Source organism: Ipomoea nil, unplaced genomic scaffold (assembly GCF_001879475.1).
Source record: "Ipomoea nil cultivar Tokyo-kokei standard unplaced genomic scaffold, Asagao_1.1 scaffold2403, whole genome shotgun sequence".
Classification (NCBI taxonomy): Eukaryota; Viridiplantae; Streptophyta; class Magnoliopsida; order Solanales; family Convolvulaceae; genus Ipomoea; species Ipomoea nil.
The window spans coordinates 1820497-1841933 of NW_017618831.1; the positions used below are offsets into that span (position 1 = coordinate 1820497).

A 21437-nucleotide genomic window follows, 5' to 3' on the forward strand; every position below is an offset into this window, starting at 1 on the left:
CATATAATGTTATTATTAAGATTGTTATATATATATATATATATATATATATATATATATATATATATATATATATATATATATCAGCAAAACTAATCTAAGTAGTATTGAGAGTTGTGACGAATCTTATAATTTCAATGAGTCCATTGTTAATAATAGTTCAAACTAATATTCCTTTCCTGATAAGCCAAATGCGGTCAAATCGAGCGTTGTCAGAGTTCAGAGCTTCCACCACGTACTTTGCATCCGCACGAGATATGTGCAGCAGAGGTTCCCCCGCCTCATCTGCTTGGTTCGGAGTCCTTATGAGACCATTTTCATCAGGTTTAGTATAATCTGGTTGGTTCCGAATCCTTGTGTGTTGGCCGATGAAAGCATTTTCAGCAGGATTGGTAAAATCTGCCTGTGCTAAAGTGTACCTCTGTGGCTTAGGTAGATCACCTCTATATGTCCCCCAAGAACAAAATCTCAATTTATATGTCAGCTCCCTGCAAGAATATATATTCCCCATCTGGGGCATCGCAATAAAGAGTCTGTCCCCTTGCTTAACTCCGCCGAAATAGGTAGGCATACCCCTCTCTTCCTCGTATAAAGAATGGGGTTGTACCCATCCTGAGTCTTTGGGGGCATGAAATTTCTTAGGCCCCCTATACCTGTCTTTAAGCTTGGAATTGAATCCGCAGAACTTGGCTATCACAGCTAGTTCATAGGCCTTGTAATAAGAAGGTAGTTCCCATCCCATCCTACCAAATTCTCCATCTGAAGGTTTGAAACTACCCTCGCCGGAAAATATTTTTAACCCTGGCACTATATTGGCAGGGAGCGGTAGTAGATATACCGGTATTCCAGGTAAATTAAACTCATGTACCCGCAAATAGGTTTGGTCACCATCCTCAATCAGATCAAAATTCTTCAGTTCCTTGTCATCAAGGATGTTCGTCTGGTCACCATCCTCAACCAGATCATAATTCTTCTGTTCGATGTTCGCCTGCAACATTCTGGGTTCTTCAAAGGGCTTTTCTTCCCACCCGTCGAACCATACACGGATTCCAGACATCCCTGAAAGTGGTACCTTAATACGAAGAGCCTCAACGATCGCCGGTGAAGCTACATACCGCTGATTCATAAATGCCATCATCGTAGAGTCCAGTTCACGCTGGTGAAATTCGATGCCTCGCCGCATATTCCTTAGTCCTAGACCGAACCACATTGCCTGACACACTAAGACGCTCAGAGACTGCAGTTTCCTAAACTGTTTGCCGATGTATATCCACTCATTCGTGGCCCTAGCGTTAATGGGAGAACTTCTCGACTCGTTGAAAAAGGTGTACCGCCCTCGTATTGAATGGAACGTAGGCACTGTCAGCCTAGTAGTCACTTCATTCCAGATGCTTTGCTCTGCAGTACTCGGTACGTATTGACATGCTGTGGTACAGAACAAGTACACGGCTACTGAAAAGTGGGCGTAAAGCCTGTTCGTCATGACATATTCAATCATTGCTCTCCAGATTTTATCACTTGTCGGCAGGTTAGGCATTTTAGTAGTGGGTTCTTGATCTCCTTTCCGCTGCCAACTCGTACTCATCCTGTAGTTTGCATTAGAGCGGAAAGCTATCTTATCAGCCAACCTATGCAAGCTGAAATCAAGCTTATATCTCGACCTGCGCTCCCACGCACCAGTCATCATAAGCATAATTTCAACAGCTCTGTCATCCAATCGTCTTAAATCAATGCATTCAGTCCTGCTCACATCAACATCGTTACGTGATAAAGTGATGAACTCGGGGTAGTTTTCCGCCAAATTACCTCCTGGCCACTGGGGTCTCCAGTTTCCTTCATACCCCGGCTTGTCTTCCCAGATGCTGTTTGACGGAATATAAATTCGCCCATCATAATATTCTTCAAACAAGTGCCGAGCCCGTCCGCCTAGGGCATTGCTATACACATCTAGTAAGTGGCGAACCTCATACAGTTTAGTATGAGTGCGACATGGTTATCACCCCATCCGTTCATCATATAAAGCTTCATAATATCAAGTTGCCCTAGGGCTTGTTGAACAGCTTCTATATCCAGCTGTTGAGGACCCACATAAAATTGGTCACATATGCCTTCGTAGTTGCTCGCTGTCCCCAAATACTTGGCCTCTGTCAGCCCACACCAGGTCATCTTTTGTTTAATACTGAACCATCGAGATTTAGTGTATCCAAAGTCTAAGACATCAAAGAACGTTTCGCGATACGTAGTAAAAGTCCCTAGATTAGATTGTATCTTGAACAAAGGCCCCCTCTCGTCGGGGAACACTGTCCATGCAATGGCATCCATACTAGTTCAATCACTTCTCGCTAATATCTTGTTGAGCAGTCTAGCTGGAATGTGTTCCCTGCAATGAAAACAATAGTTCTTGTAATATTCTTATTATTGATAAATACATAATCTACTGAAGCAGGGGCAGAGAAATTAACATAAATTTTTTTATAATTAAATTTTAAATTCAATATATGAGTACAAAAAACTAATGTCAACTAAATTGAAATACACTTTTAAAATGTTCAACAATTTACAGAAACAAAATTAATCATAAAAAAAAGAAGCTTTTATGTTCTTTCCTAGAGGCAAAATCATCAATGGCTTCCTACAATCCTATGGAAAACTACTAAATGCTCAATTTGTTTTTCTTTTCTTTCCTCACTTCCAAATAAATATTTTTAGGCAAACATTGTATAAAAAATTATTATAAAAATGATCTAAACAAATAAAAGAACAAAAGCTCCTATAAAGCATTTGCACAATTGTACTTAACAAAAATCCTTATTATGCCTAAACAATAAGCATGTGCCCTCAATACCTTCATAAATAAATAAACAAAAAATATATTACAAAACTTACAAAATAAAATAAAATAAAATCAATCTTCATATAATAAACCTAATAAAATTACAATTTCATTGTAAACAGGAATCTTAAATAAAATTAAAATTCTTAATTCCTAACTGCTAAACAACAATACGATTAACATCTAAATAGAATTAAAAGATAATTGGGATTCCTAAAACTTAGTCCCATTAATGGAATTAGAATATAATTCTGCAGTTTGCAACGAATTTAAATAAATAAATTATAGATAATTATTGGCTATTTACTCAATTATTCAATTAATTTAATTGCACATTTTCAGTTTTTCACTTCGCAAAATTGCAATCCACGCACGTCCACCATCGGCAAAGAATGAAAGAATTCAAAGAAACTAGAGATGGCAGAGTTGCAGAGATAATGAATGGCAAATAGATTTATACAGATTACAGAATAGTGAGAATACCTTGATACAGTCACAACTGACAAAACCTTGTGATTATTTACTAAATTGTGATTATTTGCTACTTTGCTTTTGAGCTTTTAAGTTTTAATGACTCCACATTAGCCGTTAAAAGAGGCGTTGTGACTCATGGACTCCTGGGCGACGGGGGTGCGAGACTCCATTGTCTCCTCGGCTCCTCCACCTCCTCGAGACCTCGACTTCATCAGAAAATCAATAGACCCAAGTTCTTTAATATATCTTGTATTGCGTTCTAAAAAAAAAAAATTATATATATCTCGTATAGCTGATGGGCCCTGTGCAGGGGCCCAAATGACCTTGGTTTAGGACCGGATCGGCAATTTATATCCTATACCACGGCGCATATTGCACTGTGCACTCAGGTGCAAAACGACGTCGTTTTAATTTTATTTTATTTTTTTGAAATTTTCCGCTCCAGTGTATGATAGTTAATTTTTCTTTAAAAAAAATCCCTGTTCAAAAATGTACATAATGTTATACTATAATACACATAATTGTATACATGAATGTACATAATTATATAACAAAATATACATACTCTTTTTAAAAGATAATACACATAATCTAACATACATAATAAACATAAACTTTTAACGTAATACACATCAACTATTAACATAATACACACAAATTTTCTGATTCGGATGTACATAATTGTATAAAAAGAATGTACATAATTGTATAAAAAATGTACATAATTGTATGAACAAATACACATAATTGTGTGAACAAATACACATAATCACAGCAACTTCCTACCGCGCCTCCCAAAACGACGTCGTTTTGGGAGGCGCGCGGCGCACAATGCTACACACGCCGTGGTGTAGGGTATAATGATTGGATCTATACTCGCAATGCAATCGCATGGTGCACACAGTTGCAAAAACAGCTTTGTTTTGATTAAAAATAACGCGTTCGACTTAAAAAAAGTCATTTTTATTACCATTAACGGCGTTATGCTGTGTTATATATCCATAATTAATGAACTATATATCCAGAATTAATAAACTATATATTCAGAATTAGTAAACTATATATCCACACATATTACGAGTACTTTATTTTGGCTTATGGCAGTTCGCTAATTCATAATGGATGAATTATATATTCAAAATTAATGAACTATAAATTCAGAATTAGTGAGCTATATATCCAGAATTAATGAATTATATATCCAGAATTAGTGAACTATGTATCCAGAATTACTGAACTATATATCCAGAATCAGTGAACTAGATATCCACACCGAAAATGGTGGAAATCTCGTCAATTGAAGTTTTTAAAAAATGGTTGGTTGAGTTAAACGGTGCTACTAATAGCACTGTTACTCCACCATAGTGAAACAGCGTCGTTCGCAACCGTGTGCACGCGGTTGCATAACATAACGATTGATCTATACTTTGTACATGATAAATACTTTATTTAGTAGTTTTTTTTACTTATTTTTAAAATTGATTTTGTGTGTTTAATAATATTTTTAGTGTAATTTATAAATATATAAATTGTGTATACTAATACTAAACACAATATTAGAATAAATTGGATTAAAAATAACTCCAATCAAACATCGTTACATAAAATAAAATGAAATAAAGAGAGTAATTATTATCTCGTTATACCTTTATAGAGGATAGGGATAAAAAAATTTAATTATATTAATTTTTTAAAATTTAATGACTTATTTGACGTTTTATAACTTTTGATGGCTTAATAATCATATTAATAACCTATTTGATATTAATCCCTTTTGTTTATTTGTTTATAGTTCTAGAGTTTGTTTTTTTTTAACTATAGTTCTAGAGTTCTAGATAAACAGTTTTATTATTGGGGTGAAGTGTGAAAGCAATTGAAACTATTTAACGATATTAATATGTAAAAACAAGCACAAAATACTAGGGACGAAGGACCGGAGCTCGCGCTTGTGTGCCGTACGTCTATTTCCGGAACATCGACGGACGGGGAAGTCGTCTCGATTCCGATTCATCTCGCATCGGGCAAGAATTAAGGTAAGAGATACGGATCCTATACTCGCTATCGTCAGATGTGTTAATTGGATTCCATGAATCGATCTTCTGATTGCAATAATTGTTCCGGTCTCAAATCCACAGAGATTATCCCCCATTACTGTAGCTGTAGTTAGCGATTATCGATTATTGTTTTCGCATTCCACTGTCGAATCTTTCCTTCTTCATCCTTTGATCTATCTGCAGTGATTTTAGTTTTATGCTCGAACTTTGCTGTGTGTTAGGTGGACGAGAGATGAAGACAGTTGCAACTTTACTAGCTACTATTTTGGTTGTTGCGGTTCAGTTTCTTCCGGGGCTTACGCTTCCCTCCACGGTTCCTTCTTTCCTATGGTCGCCCCATCAAGATGGGTACATATTATTCTCTCTCTCTAGCTGTTATCATACTGGGTAGTACTAAAAGTTTTCTTTCCTACCCGGGCATAATATATTATGATGAAAAAGAAAGCATTGGTGTTAATCCATGGGGTATTACACTTGATTGATTTGCACTTCATTGGTGTGTTAATTTCTTCTCTTTAGCATAGCTTATCAGTTAGAGATATATGCAGCTATGGTTTTGAAAAATAAGCTACATACTAAATGGACAATATGCCTTGCAATAGTGACATACATTAAACAAGAAACAAATCACTTGGATCGTTTCTCACCCGTTTAGCTATGTTCTTTTCACCAGATGTTAGTACATAAGCAATCATCATTAAAAGTACATTTTTTTCCCTTGGGCAAGTTATTATTTTTGAGGTTGGTTGAGGTGAAATTATGCAATTCAACTGATAAAAGTAGAAAATTGTGAAACTTATCCTCCATAACTGTGCCTATCTTGTTGTTCTACACACTACGTGCATGTCCTGTTAGCTATTTAACATTTGTTATATAGTGAGGTTTAACCTTTAAGGTAACTGGATAAAGCCTTCACAAGCAATTTTGTGATGTTAGGATTAATCTGGCAGTGCTAGGATAAATAATGTGGAATCCCAATAAAGAATAAGATCTCTCTAACCATTGTACAGACTACTCCAACTGAAATCCTTAGGGATGGTGGGATAAAAAGTTTGAAATAGTGTTACTGTGCCAGCCAAACAAAGAGTTTTCTCCTTTCCATAATTCAGCATGCTTATTCATTCTCTTAACTGATGTATTACAGTATATCTTGAGGATATCCTCCTAAAATTACTTGCAAATAGCTAATTGTCAGATTTTGAGTAAGAAAATGGCGCAACCTACTAATGAGGCTAATTAAATAAAACAATGTTCTTCCTCTTTTAAAAAAATAAATTGTGTCATTTGTTCTCCTATCTGTCTCTCTTATATTTCATGTTCTTGTTACTCTTTTAACAAAACAAACACATCTGTAATGAGGATCCCATAGCGTAGAAGTGGAAGGATGTCTTCTTGAGTTCTTTCTGTCATTCTGGATGTATATATATTTAAAAAATTCCCTAATGTTGTCTAATGTTATGCTATAGATTTCCAACAAGTGAAGCTGTAAATTACAGAACCCTCACTCCAAAAGAGTTAGCCAAGTCTGTTATGTCTGAAGGTGGTTGGTCAAACTTGCTGGTACTCTCTCTCTCTCCCTCTCCCATATTGCTATAGTTATTCTTTTGTTTATTTTCAACCTTTTATCTTACACTTTTTACTATGTGAAAAAACTAAAGTATCTTTTACCTTCATTAGTGTTCAGATAAGGGAGCTCAGCAACATCTAGATATTGGGCTTATTTTTGTCGGGAAAGAGGTACATTTGTAATCATCTTATCAATTACCATTTCTTAAACTATTTGGATCATTATCAGATATATTCATTCAATGAAGAAACTATTAAGTCAAATTATGCAATTGTTATATAACAAACCTGTGAATGCTATTTGTATATCGTGTTTATGAAAAACTTCAGATAACTTCCTGAACAAAACAACATGAGCTGATTTACTGGCCAAAGAAATTTGCAGTTACACTTTATCTATCATGTATTTGCCTTTTCATGGCATGACAAGATTATAGTGTGACTTGCTATTTGAACACTGTTGACAATTGACATCATGATGTGGGAAACTTCTTATTTTAAACTTTGCATGGGTTGTTGACTAAATTTTTACATGTGCAGTTACACTCTCAAGATCTTTCTAGACCTAGAAAAGCGGATTCTTCCCTGGTCGACTTGCTCAAGGTAAATTTTGTCTCAGATAACTACAGAAGTGAATTTTGTGGTCAGAAAACCTTAGATTAAGTTGTTCTATATGCGTGTTCTTGTGAACAGGGCTCTTTTGTTAACTCCAACTTCTCTTTGGCATTTCCTTATATTGCGGCATCAGAGGACAGCCATTCAGTGGAAAACTCACTTGTTTCAGAGTTCACTGATACATGTGGGCATGATTTAGAAACCAGTAAAGTAGCTTTCTTAGAGTCATGCTCTGTAGGGGGTGGAAATTTTGAGAAGCTTCCAGACATCCTCTCAGTTCAGGTTAATAGTAGCAGATTCTATGATTCACTGCTCTTTATATCACAAAACAAACCCTTTAAAAATTATGATTCATCTAAATAACAAATGATTAACTTTTTTTATTTTAATTTCATGTACGTGCAGAACTATTTGGTTTCAAGAATGGAGAAGAGATCCAAGGGACAATCAGATCTAATTGTTCTCTGTCACAGTGGTTCCAGTACTATGGAAGGATCGGAGGAACAAACTTCTGAGGGTATGCTTAATTTTTAAACATGTTTCTTTTAGTGATGCAAGCAATCATGTTATCTTGTATACTAACATGAAATAATTGGATAAAATATTCAGGCCAAGTTTTAACTGATTTAATTAGTCACATGGAGCATTTGGGAGCAAAATACACTGTCCTCTATGTGTCAGATCCGCTGAGGTCAATTCAGTACCCATCTCATAGGGCACTAGAAAGATTTCTCGCTGAAGGTAGCCTTGACAGTGGATCAGGAAATAAAACCTGTGATGAAGTATGCAAACTTAAGGCGACGTTTTTCGAGAGTATACTTGTTGTAAGTACTTGTCTTTTACCATTAATTTGTAGCATGTTACTGCATATCCTAGATTAAAGGATATGCATGCGCTTTTTTTTTTTTTTTTTTTGGTTTGGGAGGGGGGAGTGGAAAAATGGCAGATTTAGAGTCCTTGACTTATATGAATATAGTTGACTCAATCATTAAATTATTGATGTAACCACTTTTAGTCCCTGAGTTATTCCCAAAGTGGTGGGTAATGGATTTGCTCCAAACGTTTACAGGGATTACTCCTCCGCAAACAATCCTATATGACTAGAGATATCATTGTAATTTTTCCATGTTAGGTTTTTTACCATACCTAATGAAGAGTACCGTCTCTGTTAATGTTTGGGACAAAACCACCATTTTGAGAACAATTCAGGGACTAAAAGTGGCTACGGCAATTCAGCTATATCCATAGAACTTTAAGACTAAATTTGCCGTTTTCCTTTTATTTTTAAATCACTTTCCGTATACTACTATTTTAGTTCAGTTCTCTGCTAGCTCCCTATTATGCATGATGAAGTGATTGTCTGGTTCGTGCTCAAATGACTGCTTCTCTTAAATGTTACAGGCAATCACTTTGCTTATAATTTTGATTTCTGGGCTGTGCTGCATGATGGGAATTGATACTCCAACGAGGTTTGAGGCCCCCGCAGAGTCTTAATCACTTGGATATTCAAGACGAGGTTGTACTTTCAGGAGCTCAGACAGAAGTCGTGTAATGTAGTTTTTATTGTCCTTTATAACACTCGGTAATATTTGTTTATTCGTCGAAGGATGAGTGCATGACAGTCCTCAATCTTCTTGGTCTCTTGTTAAAGAAAGAGTACTGTGCATGTATTGGATCTGCGTCCCTTTTTGCTTGAAAAGAGAGAATAAAACTGCATGCTTGTGTTTATTCAATTGTCAAGCTTTTGCAGTGTCTATATTCGTGATGTATAACACTATAATGTATTGACTCCATTTTGTTCATTTTATTCCTTGTTGTTATAAATGTCCACCAAAGGGGAAAAAAACAAAAAGATACAGGTTTGCCCTTTAATTCAAATGCAACCAAAAGGTGAAGTTATAATGGGGGAAATGGTGAAATAAACTCTTGAACTAGGAACAATTAGACATGCATGCCATGTGACTAGTAAGGGATGGCAATTTTCCTGTACCCATTGTGGACAAGAATGGGGAAAAAAATTCAGGGTACCGGAGTAGGGATGGTAAATGTTTTCAAATTTCTGTTAGGAATGGGGATGGGGACGGGGTACCCCTCTCACCCCGTCCATGATTTTAAATATATTTTATTTTACTTGTAAATTTATCAAATTATTTTTTAAAGTGAATCATTTTTACACTTTTCATTTTTTGAGAACATTTACATAAATTACATGTCACCCCGTGCTATGTACATACTCAAGAGTATAAAAGCAAAAGAATATGGCAGATATTTGAACACGCTCAAACCAAGATCACTGAACAACTACTTTAGCACACATGGGGACTCAACAATGGTGATGCCGGCAGATGAGGCACCGCATATTAACCACAAACGTCAACAATGATAATGTTTTAAGTTCATTTTTTGCTGTCAAGAATTAAAACTATGCATCAGATATTGAAATAAAATTTTCCACAAATTAAATGCACTTTTCAGCTACGTCATTTTTCCATGCGCATTGAAATTCCAAACTTTTAATATTTGTATATTTATTGTTCCTATCATAATTAAGACTCTTTGTATCCTTATAAATATATATCTTCTTCTCCCAAATATATCTTTACCAGACTGCTTAGCAAGATATTAACGGTCGAACTAGAATGGATGCCATTGCACGGACAGTGTTCTCCGACACGAGGGGGCCTTTGTTCAACATTCAATCTAATCAAGGGACTTTCACTACCTATCGCGAAACGATCCTACTGGTCTTAGACCAGGGGTACACTCATTCTCGAAGGTTCAGTATCAAACAAAGATGAGCTGGTGTGGGCTGACAGAGGCCGATTATATGGATACAGGTAGCAACTACGAAGGCATATGTGACCAATTTTGTGTGGGTCCTCAACGTCGCCTGGATATAGAGGCTGTTCAACAAGCCCTAGGGCAACCTGGTGATATTATAATGCTTTATATGAGGGGGTGGGGTGATAACCATGTCGCACTCATACTTAACTGTATGAGGTTCGCCCAACGCCCTAGGCAGCAAGGGTCAGCACAGGTTTGAAGCATATAATGATGGGCGAGTTCATATTCAGACCAACGACATCTGAGAAGACAAGCCGGGGTATGAAGAACACTGGGAACCTCAGTGGCCAGGAGGTAATTTGGCGGAAAACTACCCCGAGTTCATCACTTTATCATCAGATAACAATGGTGATGATGTGCGCAGGACTGAATGCATTGATTTAAGATGGTTGAAAGACAGAGATGTTGAAATTATGCTTATGATGACGGGTGCGTGGGAGCGCAGGTCAAGATATAAGCTGGATTTCAGCTTGCCTAGGTTGGCTGATAAGATAGCTTTCCGCACTTTTGATTCAAACTACAGGATGGGTACAAGTTGGCAGCGGAAAGGAGATAAAGAACCCGCATCTGAAATGCCTGTCCTGCCAACAAGTGATGAAATCTGGAGAGCTATGATCGAATATGTGATGACGAACAGGCTTCACGCCCACTTTTCTGTAGCCGTGTACTTGTTCTGTACGACAGCTTGTCAATACGTACCCGGTACTGCGGAGCAAACCATCTGGAATGAAGTGACTACTAGGTTGACAGTGCCTAAGTTCCATTCAATACGAGGGCGGTACACCTTTTTCAACGTGTCGCGAAGTTCTGCCATTAACGCTAGGGCTGTGAATGAGTGGATATACATAGGCAAACAGTTTAGGAAACTGCAGTCTCTGAGCGTCTTAGTATGTCAGGCAATGTGGTTCGGTCTAGGACTAAGGAATATGCGGCGCGGCATCGAGTCTGACCAGCGTGAACTGGACTCTACGGCAATGGAATTTATGTTAGAGCGGTATGTCGCTTCAGCAGCGATTGCTGAGGCTCTTCGTATTAAAGTACCCCTTTCGGGGATGTCTGGGATCGAAGTATGGTTCGACGGGTGGCAAGAAGAGCCCTTTTCAGAACCCAGAATTTTGCAGACGAACATCCTTGATGAGAAGGCGGAACTGAAGAATTATGATCTGGTTGAGGATGGTGAGCAGACCTATTTGCGGGTACACGAGTTTAATTTACCTGGAATACCGGTATATCTACTACCTCTCCCCGCCGATATAGTCCCAGGGTTAAAAATATTTTCCGGGGAAGGAAGTTTCAAACCTTCGGATGGGATGGAAACTACCTTATTACAAATCCTATGAACTAGCTGTGATAGCCAAGTTCTGTGGATTCAATTCGAAGCTAGGCCTTAAGGACAGGTTTAGGGGGCCTAAGAAATTTCATGCCCCCAGAGACTCGGAATGGATACAACCCCATTCTTTCTACGAGATATACAGGGGTATGCCTACCTATTTCGGCGGAGTTAAACTCGGGGACAGACTTCTTATTCGGATGCCTGGCATGGGGGATATATATGATTGCAGGGAGCTGACATATAAATTGAGATTTTGTTCTTGGGGGACATATAGAGGTGATCTACCTACGCCACAGAGGTACATTAAAGCACGGCCAGATTATACGAACCCTTATGAAAATTATCTGAGAGTCATTCCAAACGAAGCAGATGAGGCGGGGGAACCTCTGCTGCACATATCTCGTGCGGATGCAGAGTACGAGATTGAAGCTCTGAACACGCTCAATATGATGAAAGCGTTTGAACTTTGAATTATCAGGTAAGGAAGGCCAGAAGTAGATTCAGATAGGGCTCACCTTGAATTATCAGGTTAGCTCAGAAATCCTGCTCAAGTCTGATTGTGTTGACTGTTTTTCTGTTCCTTTTCCTTCCATTATTCATGTTTTGAACTTGGATTTTAATTAATATATTTCTGTTTTTACGTACTTTCATAAAAAAAACTGAGTGTATGGACAATAGTAACATTTAGGGCATCCCCATTGTCACGGTTTTTGAAGAGATTTTGGCCATCTTGAAAGAGAGAGAAGAGAGAGGAGGTGTTAGGGTCTCATGCAAATCAATGAATTTTGCGAGATGTGGACCTTCAAATAATATTGTGTCAAGTGTCACCATTGTCACCGTTTTTGAAGAGATTTTGGCCATCTTAAAAGAGAGAGGAGAGAGAGGGGGTGTTAGGGTCTCTTGCAAATCAATGAATTTTGTGAGATGTGGGCCCTCAAATAATATTGAGTCAAGTGTCAGTTTTCTTGCAATTAAAAACCACAATTAAAACCTCACTATTGAGGATGCTCTTACACACCTAAGTTTCTGAATTGTTTGTCTGGGTGTGCAGATGTACAGAGGCGAATTGCTGACGTTACAGAGATATATAAGCAACCACCTCTCGATATATATTGCAGGATATATTAGAGCAGAACCCATCATCTGATATACAATGAACTGGGTATCATTAACAATTACAAGGTCACAACTACTAATACTACATAGATTAGTTGTGTGCTGATATACATAACATAACATTATATGACTAATGAATCAAACAAACCATAATCTAGTCAAGCAACACCAATATTAAGGAAACTATATATATATTTTTCATTCATGACGAAATTTACGCCAATTAACATAGAGTCATGCTCTAGTATTCCATACGCCCCTTAGGTTATTGGAGTAATGCTCCATTAACCGGAGAAAGTTTACCAGAGTAATGCTCGGGTATACATCTCCCCTCTCAAGCTAAATTACAATATATTTTTTTTAATGGTGAGAAAAACCCGCAACCATGATTATTTAGAAGCCACTATAAGGTGGTGGCATAGACATTCCCTTAACCAAACCACAAAGCTGCTGCTTATCTGGAAGATTATGCTCATCCCTTAATGAACGCTCCGGTGAAAGAACGCTGAAGTAGAGTTGTTGTCCCAAGTAAGCCCTCTCCCACATATCTGACCTCAGGTTCCACATCCCAGCGTTATCCATAGTGGTCATGACGGCAGCCCAGGAGTTGGGGTACACTTGGATGCTATGTCGGCTCACCGCGTCCACCAAGTTGTAGTTCTTCCTTTTCTCCGGGCTCCATCTCCCCGCCTCGATCGCCACCGCGAAAAACGAGTGGCCGTCGAGGTGGTATGTCTGGATGGTCTTCTCGTGGTTCTCGAACACAATCTCGACGAAGTTGCGGAACGTGGCGTTGACGACATTGGGGGCGAGAGTCACCTTCTCCGCGTTTTCCGGCGGGGTGTCGCCCATGATGTTGTACTTGAAAACCTTCTCGGAAATTCCGAAGTACTCAGCGAGCTTCAGTGGGGTGTCAGTGTTAATATGGGAAACGCCATTGAGCGCGTATCTAAGCTTCCCGTCCACATAGCTTTTGGAATTGACGAGCTTGATGGTGCGGGTGATGTTGATCTGACCGTAGTGGTAAGAGCCTTGAGGGTTGGGGCGGGCAGCGCTAGCCGTGAGGTTCCACCGGAAAGAGCGGAATTGGTTAATGGACCAAGCGATTCCCTCCGTGTTTTCCGGTGGGGGTAGCGGAAGTTCCGGGGATGCGGTTATACCGTTGCCATTAGCGTAGCTAATAATGGCCACGGTGGAAAACTCTTGCTTAAAGAATCTACTGGAGACAACCAAGTAGTAGTCTTTAGGCTCTTTATCGGCCGTTACAAGAACTGAAAGGCACTGGCCGACGTGGAGGTCGAGGGAGTCGTACGCATTTTGTATGGTGTGTGAGCCCTCCATCTCCACTAATGTCATGGTGTGTCCTTGGAACCTGAAATTCACCGATGTCCTCATACCCACATTGCAGACCCTATACCTATAAGTTTTGCCGGCTTCCATGGTGAAAAGTGGATCGATCTTGCCTCCCACCTTGCCGTGTTTCCCATTGATCACAACCCCATCAGGTCTAGCAATGGTGCGGCCGCTATCGAGAATCTTTTTCAGTGTCTTGTGGCCTTTATTGTACCAATCACTGATAAAAACATTGAACTCATCAGCGGGGAAGGCAAACGGGATAGGGATGAGTTCACGACTGTGGACATTGATAGGGCCATAGCCACCCGCCGCGCGTTGCAAGCCGGTGGTGGGGAAGTAGAAATAGGTGCCAATCTGGTCCTTGACTTGCATCTTGTAGGTGAAGTTGGTTCCGGGCATTATCGGGCACATGGTCCCAATAGTCCCATCAACCCATGAATTCTTCCTCTGTTTGAATGCCGCTCCACGTCAAGAGCAGAGGCTCATCCAGCTCGTTGAAAACGTTAACAATAATGTTATTATTAGATGTACAATTGATCTTAGGACCTGGGAACTGGCCGTTGATGAGGATGCCTTGTTGGGGGACGCCCATGGGGGAAATGGTGCCATAGGTCACCTTCCAAGTGAAGAACAAGTAGGGGTCCTCCGCTATTACGGCGGAGAGACACAGCAAGAGCACCACCGCCGCGGTTGCGCAAGCTCGCCCCATGGCTCCCCCAGGAACCTTCCCTTTATTTATTCAAGAAGAAGCGCAGATAGAGATGGGGCGTTTTATTCGTCTTCTTCTTGTTGCTAGAGCTTGCGATTATTGCCTTGGCTATACGCCCCTTTTATATAATGCAAGTTATAACCTCCAACACCGTATTTGTGGATCTGATATTCCTTAATTAACGTTGTTCGTTTTTCCTATTATTACCGTGTGGTTTAGCTGGCTTCAATCATATTCTCTCATCTTTTTCTGCAATGCTATAACAAATATTATGTTCCTATTTGGATTGTTTAATTTGATGTTCACCTTAGCATGTATTAATGAACTTTACGAAATTAGTAAATTTTGTAAACTAAGTTTTTTTTTTTGTATATTATTAAAACAACTAATATTGGGACAACCAAGGTGGTTATGTGATTGATTTTGTAACTAGAATATTACATCAAACTTCGACTTTCCATGTGAGCATCATATTGGTTTGAATTGGCCCATTATGAGCAACTAACCTATATTCGTTTGATCTCATTTGACGTCGACTAGGATCATAATGTTATAGTGCTTTCTTATCCAATTTATTACCATGTGTTTTAGTTATGAGATCATCACATTTTTTATTGAATTGAAATTTAAGAGAGAATTATTTTTTAATATTGTCAAAATACATTTATTTTTTTAATTTACAGAACGTCAGCATCAACTATCCAAATGTGTGTTATAGATGAAACTCACACCGTGACTTAGAAGGAAAAAGATTACAATGAGCTAGGTAGTTAAACCGACCTAGTAGGTTGCCCATATCTAATGGACTCAAACTAAGAACACTAATAAATAACTCTTACCAAGAATCAAACTTGAAAGCTTGTAGTTATCAAGTCAACTGTTTGACCAACTCGGTTGTGAGTTTTTACAAAATGCATTTATTTAATAATTACAATTAATGGTGTTGGGATACTTGGATTATGCATAGGTTTGACATTAGGCTAAATGAACAATATAATCCCTGGATCATATCATATTAAATTAACCCATATTAAAAAAAATGAAAGTTGTTTTGGTCGAATTGAAAGTCATGAGTTGACCCAAAAAAAGAGTATTGGCACAATAGTGAGATGACTATTTCTGTTATTAACTCTTTGAGAAATCAAATTTGTGACTAATAATGGTTGAGGAAATTCTAAGGTGCATTAAAACATTACATCATTATGTCTTTTGTTAGTTATGTACAGAGATATTATTAAGTTAAATATTATTCATGCCTATAATTTAAAAAATTAAATGGTGACAAATTATGGGTGACAACGGTTCGGTTCGAATCTCCGATTTAAACCGTAACCGATAATGTATTAATCGAACTGGAACCAAAATCGTCCGTACAATTCCGGATCCGGTTATAGAAAATTTGAAACTGAATCCGCCGATTTCGATTCGGAACTGGACGGTTCCGGTTTAGAACAGTGAATTAAAATAAAATGGCCACTAGGCCACTAAGTGGTTAACAAACCAAACAAATAAAATGGCCAGTGGCCTACTGGCCACTTTTGCCACGTGCAACAAACAACATTAACATTTAATTTATTTATAAAAAAAAAAAAAGAAATTCCGATTAGAACCGCCAATTTTAACCGGAATCGCCGGTTCATAAACCGGATCCGGAATCTTATATTAAGGTTTCGGTTCCGGTTCATCCATTTTTGAAATCGGAACCGAAATTGTGATCATGCCTAGACAAATATCGATAAAAAGAAAAAAAATTATAAGGTACATTGTTATATCAGTATTGTATAGTATTTTCATGTATTTGATGAAATTATATATACCACTTGAATTTTTTTTTTTTTTTTTTTAAAGTGAGAAATTTAATTCTAAGAAACATATGACATAATAACATTTCGAGGCTTAGTCGCTCTTTCTTCACAAAAAATAAATAATACTCCGTAATAACATATAAAAATTCAGTTACAATTTAACTATCAATTCGAGGCGTAGTATCAATTTATTATTGTAGGGCTATCTGTTCGGTTTGTAGAGTGATATATATTCTTGCAACTTTGTAGAGTGACATACGTATTCTTGCAACTTATTTGTAGAGTGATATATATATAACGTTACTGTAGGGCTATTTGTAGAGTGATATATATATTCTTGCAACTTTTTTGTAGAGTGACTTACGTTATATCAGGGCTATCCGTTCGGTTTGTAAAGTGAAGAGTGATATATATATTCTTGCAACTTTTTTGTAGAGTGACTTACGTTATATCAGGGCTATCCGTTTGGTTTGTAAAGTGATATATATTCTTGCAAGGCTACCCTTTCAGTTTGTAGAGGAGTGATATACAATATTGCAATGCTATCCTTTCAATTTGACCATGGTGTGTGAATGTACTCAAAATTCCTCTTTATTTTTAATATTATAGTATCTCTACAACGCTTTCATTGAGGCTCAGTCCCATAACCTCCTACATAGGAAATATCACTACATACCATCTAAACACAAATTACTTGGCTCCTTTCTTAATTTAAACATATAAAAAGTTACGGAATATTAAGTTCTGTTTATCGTTTATATAATATTAAGGCTCTATTTGACCAAATTTATCGTAAATTTTATACTTTATTTCAAACTATATACTACTCCGTAATAATTAAGTCAGTTCTAAAATAAACTTTTATTTAACTTATTTCAAACGCCATAAAAAGCATATCATAAATGAACGAATACCGTCTTGCTGTCATCCCTACGGGTCTTTCCCCACAAAATGAGTGTTAGCAAATAGTATTCCATTCATTACACTGTTGTCACGAGTCCACTACGGTGGAGCCGTCATCATATCTGACATCCCAAACCCTAATTCCCGCTAACCACCAATCCCTATCACGTTCCTTGTGAGATTCCGGGTTTTAAGTCAACTCTGCCATTTCCGTTCTCTTAAGCTTCTGTGGAACTGACAAGTTTGCCACTCCCAATTTCTGGAAAAAAAGAGGAAGCTTAAATAGTTGTTGATGGAGGGGAATTCTGGCGGCGGAGGCGGCGGAGGCGGCGGCGGAGGAGGAGGAAATGACGTGGAGCTTCTGTGTAAAACGCTGCAGGTGGAGCACAAGCTGTTCTACTTCGATCTCAAGGAGAATCCGCGCGGACGCTACCTCAAGATCTCCGAGAAGACCTCCGCCACAAGGTCCACCATCATCGTACCCTCCAACGGCATCTCGTGGTTCCTCGATCTCTTCAATTACTATGTCAATTCCGACGACCAGGACTTCCTGAGCAAAGAACTCCAGCTTGACTCCAAGGCACCACTGCTTTTTACTCTGCAATTTTGTGCTTTCATTCATCTTTTGTTGACTAACATTATAGTTCCCCTTCTTGCAGGTCTTTTATTTTGATATTGGTGAGAATAGAAGGGGCCGCTTTCTGAAGGTTGACTATATTCTCCTTTGCTATTACTCCATAGTTGTTTATATAGCTTAAGATTTTAAAATTTTTAAAGAATTCCAGCCGACCATAGTTGCAGAAGAATATGGCATAAGTTTGATTATGTTCAACTATTTGGGAATTAACCTTCAATTGTCAAAAGCTAGTACTTATCTTTATGTATTCAATTCACTTATAATTGGTTGTCTACAGAAAATTGCAACTTATAGAACACTAGCTATGTGAAAGGTAGGGTGCTTTTTATCTTTCTTGAAAATTAAGGTAATCAGTTTGTGATGTTTGGATATAGGTGTACTGTATAATTTTTAGAATGTTTTGCTAAGCCACCTGACCTGAAAGAAATAGGTGGAGATAGATCTAAAGCACAGGGCACTGTTCTATTAAATATAGATATAACTTTATAGTGTGAAGGAGCTAGTTCATAGATCCTCAGATAATAGAATATTTTCTATGTCAGGATCCAATGAGTTTACTTTCCTAGTGGACCATAATTCTTTTATAAAAGCCAAAACCTTTTTCAATTATATATGAATGGAAAAGATCAATTGGGGGTAATCAATGATGACTTTTTGGGTTTAACAAAAGAAATACCTAGCATATTAAAGATCTCCTCAAGTTTGACTTTGTGTTGGGGACAGGCTTACTTTTGGGGTTAAGATTTTTGCTTTGCCTTAGCAAGATTAAAGGAAGTTCGAGGCAAGTGGGTGTCAAAACCTTGCCATTTTCCTCAGGGTTGTTCATCCATTGAGGTTAGATGGGATGCGTTGTTAGAGAAGCAGAAGGTGATTTCATTGTAGCTCGGTTTCCCAAACATCACTGTATCATAAGTTGCTTCGTCTTCTTAAATGTTTGCCCTACATTTAGATTTTGATTCTTCTGGGTCTCAAAATGATGTCCAAATATTCATAAATTAATTTTTATGTTGTTCCCTATATGATCCCAAAATGTAAATCTAGGAGATATATTTGTCACCTGCCATTGGTGTTAATATGAAAATAGGTGTGTCAATATTTCATAAAGCATCAAAATAAAGGAGTTTTGTATACTCTCCAAAATCACGGTGGTAGTGTAATTGAGATAACCTTCATGGTAGATTTCTGGATTTACCCACTTTATTTACTAAAACATTTGATCCTCTATTATATGGTTCTGAATGTTGACCATAATTTGTTTGCGTATAGGTATCTGAAGCTTCAGTTAGCAGAAACCGCAGTACCATCATTGTTCCTGTAGGGAGTGCCGGGGGTGAGGGTTGGGCAGCATTTAGGAATATTTTGGCTGAAATAAATGAAGCCTCAAGGCTTTTCACCCTGCCAAATGAGGTATTTATTTTACTTGAGTTACTTTCTCTCACAGGCCTGTTTCCTTTTGGTTCATCACTAACCGAATTTGTCTTCTTTTTGTTTGATAAAGCAGCAAACTTCTGAAACTCCAGATCGGTTAGGACTTTCAGATGATGTAGGGGCTGGTTTCATATCCAGCCACAGCTCCCAACCTACTCCATCGGCTGACTTGAATGTAGAACGCACAATTGATTTGCCACCACCTGAGGATGTTAATAATTTAGGGATTTCTAAAGTTATCAGGGTTGATCAGAAGAGATTCTTCTTTGATCTTGGCAACAACAACAGGGGCCACTTCTTAAAAATATCTGAGGTTTGATTTCTTACCAAAAAGTAAATGTTTGTGAGTGTAAACTTTACATAGGTGAAAGTTATGATGCCATGACAAAGTACAACTTCCTGTACATGGTGCTGGTACCATGTCGGATACAATCATGTCTCTGGCTGGCATTGTAATTTTCTTTCATTTACTGTGGTCTTAGTTGTTTGTTTCACATATCTCTCATCAAAGGATAAATACAGGTGTCCGGTCCTGATCGATCATCCATCATTCTCCCATTGTCGGGGCTGAAACAGTTCTATGAAATGGTGGGCCACTTCGTGGACATCACCAAGGACAGGATTGAAGGAATGACTGGTGCAAACGTTCGGACAGTGGACTCTCCTCAGAGATGAACACTGACAACCTGAAGGTGAACCCAGAAGCCCATTTTGGGGCATTCGAACTCATTTTCTGCAGTGGATCAGGTGTGCGATTGTGTTGATTTTGTCTTTAGCATTGTTCATTGGAAGTTGAATAAACTGGCTGTTTTGAGCAAGAGAGAGAATAGCAAACCAATTGTCAAGTGTGAATGGAGGGACAATAAGTAATAAACTAGTAACTCTTGTAATTCCTAGTGTTGAAAAAGGTTCCTTTGTATTACTTCCCCACCCCCCTGTCAATTTTGATTCATTGCATGCTTTCACTGCTAGGCTGCTAGGGAACAGTGTGCACCAAACATATACTTTTGTAAGGGATTCTACCTTGTCAATCTAATAATAGGTTGTTTGCTTTGATTAACATCGGTCTGTGCAGCATTGATGATTTGATGGTAGCGTGCCATTCCATATGTGAAAGTCCTTGTTGGTCGCTTTACTTCAAAAGATAGTAAAACGATTTGCGGGTATTTATTTATTTATATTTATCAACTTAAATTACTTTTATTTTGCTTTCCAAATTAGATTGTGTATATACAAACAATAATTTCAATAATTATTTTATTTCAATTTTGATATCACTTTTGATTTCAATACCTATGTTCCAACGAAATGCCTCTAAAATCTTCTAGACAATTAGTCACTCAAGGACTTAGTTAAGGGCTGTCTAGCCGTCTAGGTCACCTTGCACTGAACTTAAAAACAAAATTAGGCTTAACCCAAAAGTCTTCGCACTTGAAAAAAGTCTAATCACTACAAAATTCAAGATTCAATCATCCAATGTTAGAATTGCATTCACAACCTATTACCAACTATCCCTTAATACTTTTAAAAAAAAAATTAATACACAATTTAATTATGGATTATAATAATTTTTTCCGGACGGTTAGAATAGACTTTATCGAGAAAAATCGTTATAAATGATAACTAAATTAAGTAAAATCATTATAGTCAATGAGAAATTATCAAAACAGAGGACTTAACTAGATAAAATTATCAAAGTCCAAGACTCACAAAAAAGCGTTTAGAATTAAATCGACAAAATCAGAATAAGGACTAAATTTGATA

At 37.8% G+C, this 21437-nt stretch overlaps 3 protein-coding genes and 1 pseudogene across 6 annotated transcripts; 2 read left to right on the forward strand and 2 right to left on the reverse strand.

The window, feature by feature from the left end:
* Positions 1-114: 114 nt before the first annotated feature.
* On the reverse strand, positions 115-3530 carry LOC109152265. 2 transcript variants are annotated; one of them, XM_019299854.1, is made up of 3 exons: positions 3317-3530; positions 989-2380; positions 115-940 (listed from the first exon to the last, which is right to left on the reverse strand). In XM_019299854.1, the coding sequence occupies exons 2-3, from the start codon at positions 1691-1693 to the stop codon at positions 161-163; spliced, it is 1485 nt and encodes a 494-aa protein (XP_019155399.1). In that variant the 5' UTR covers positions 1694-2380; positions 3317-3530; the 3' UTR covers positions 115-160. The 2 variants fall into 2 exon arrangements, with proteins under 2 accessions (XP_019155399.1, XP_019155398.1); XM_019299853.1 differs by having other exon boundaries at positions 115-2380.
* Positions 3531-5101: 1571 nt separating this feature from the next.
* Positions 5102-9349, forward strand: LOC109152434. 2 transcript variants are annotated; one of them, XM_019300126.1, is made up of 9 exons: positions 5102-5340; positions 5545-5709; positions 6828-6921; positions 7039-7098; positions 7468-7530; positions 7621-7824; positions 7948-8059; positions 8152-8366; positions 8944-9349. In XM_019300126.1, the coding sequence occupies exons 2-9, from the start codon at positions 5558-5560 to the stop codon at positions 9034-9036; spliced, it is 993 nt and encodes a 330-aa protein (XP_019155671.1). In that variant the 5' UTR covers positions 5102-5340; positions 5545-5557; the 3' UTR covers positions 9037-9349. The 2 variants fall into 2 exon arrangements, with proteins under 2 accessions (XP_019155671.1, XP_019155672.1); XM_019300127.1 differs by having other exon boundaries at positions 5583-5709; positions 8944-9344.
* Positions 9350-13203: 3854 nt separating this feature from the next.
* On the reverse strand, positions 13204-15006 carry LOC109152205 (annotated as a pseudogene).
* A 2622-nt stretch (positions 15007-17628) lies between these two features.
* Positions 17629-20733, forward strand: LOC109152431 (transcription factor Pur-alpha 1-like). 2 transcript variants are annotated; one of them, XM_019300122.1, is made up of 5 exons: positions 17629-18188; positions 18268-18315; positions 19512-19652; positions 19744-19986; positions 20196-20733. In XM_019300122.1, the coding sequence occupies exons 1-5, from the start codon at positions 17901-17903 to the stop codon at positions 20346-20348; spliced, it is 873 nt and encodes a 290-aa protein (XP_019155667.1). In that variant the 5' UTR covers positions 17629-17900; the 3' UTR covers positions 20349-20733. The 2 variants fall into 2 exon arrangements, with proteins under 2 accessions (XP_019155667.1, XP_019155668.1); XM_019300123.1 differs by having other exon boundaries at positions 17630-18188; positions 19747-19986.
* The last annotated feature ends 704 nt before the right edge of the window (positions 20734-21437 follow it).

Excerpts from the sequence above, each read along its gene's own strand:
- LOC109152265 (XM_019299853.1), bottom strand. The coding sequence starts at position 1,693 with ATGCTTATGATGACTGGTGCGTGGGAGCGCAGGTCGAGATATAAGCTT.
- LOC109152434 (XM_019300126.1), top strand. The coding sequence starts at position 5,558 with ATGCTCGAACTTTGCTGTGTGTTAGGTGGACGAGAGATGAAGACAGTT. Across the intron at positions 7,531-7,620 it reads CCCTGGTCGACTTGCTCAAG|GGCTCTTTTGTTAACTCCAA; the intron begins GTAAATTTTGTC and ends TCTTGTGAACAG. Across the intron at positions 7,825-7,947 it reads CAGACATCCTCTCAGTTCAG|AACTATTTGGTTTCAAGAAT; the intron begins GTTAATAGTAGC and ends ATGTACGTGCAG.
- LOC109152431 (XM_019300122.1), top strand. The coding sequence starts at position 17,901 with ATGGAGGGGAATTCTGGCGGCGGAGGCGGCGGAGGCGGCGGCGGAGGA. Across the intron at positions 18,189-18,267 it reads AACTCCAGCTTGACTCCAAG|GTCTTTTATTTTGATATTGG; the intron begins GCACCACTGCTT and ends CCCTTCTTGCAG. Across the intron at positions 19,653-19,743 it reads TTTTCACCCTGCCAAATGAG|CAGCAAACTTCTGAAACTCC; the intron begins GTATTTATTTTA and ends TGTTTGATAAAG.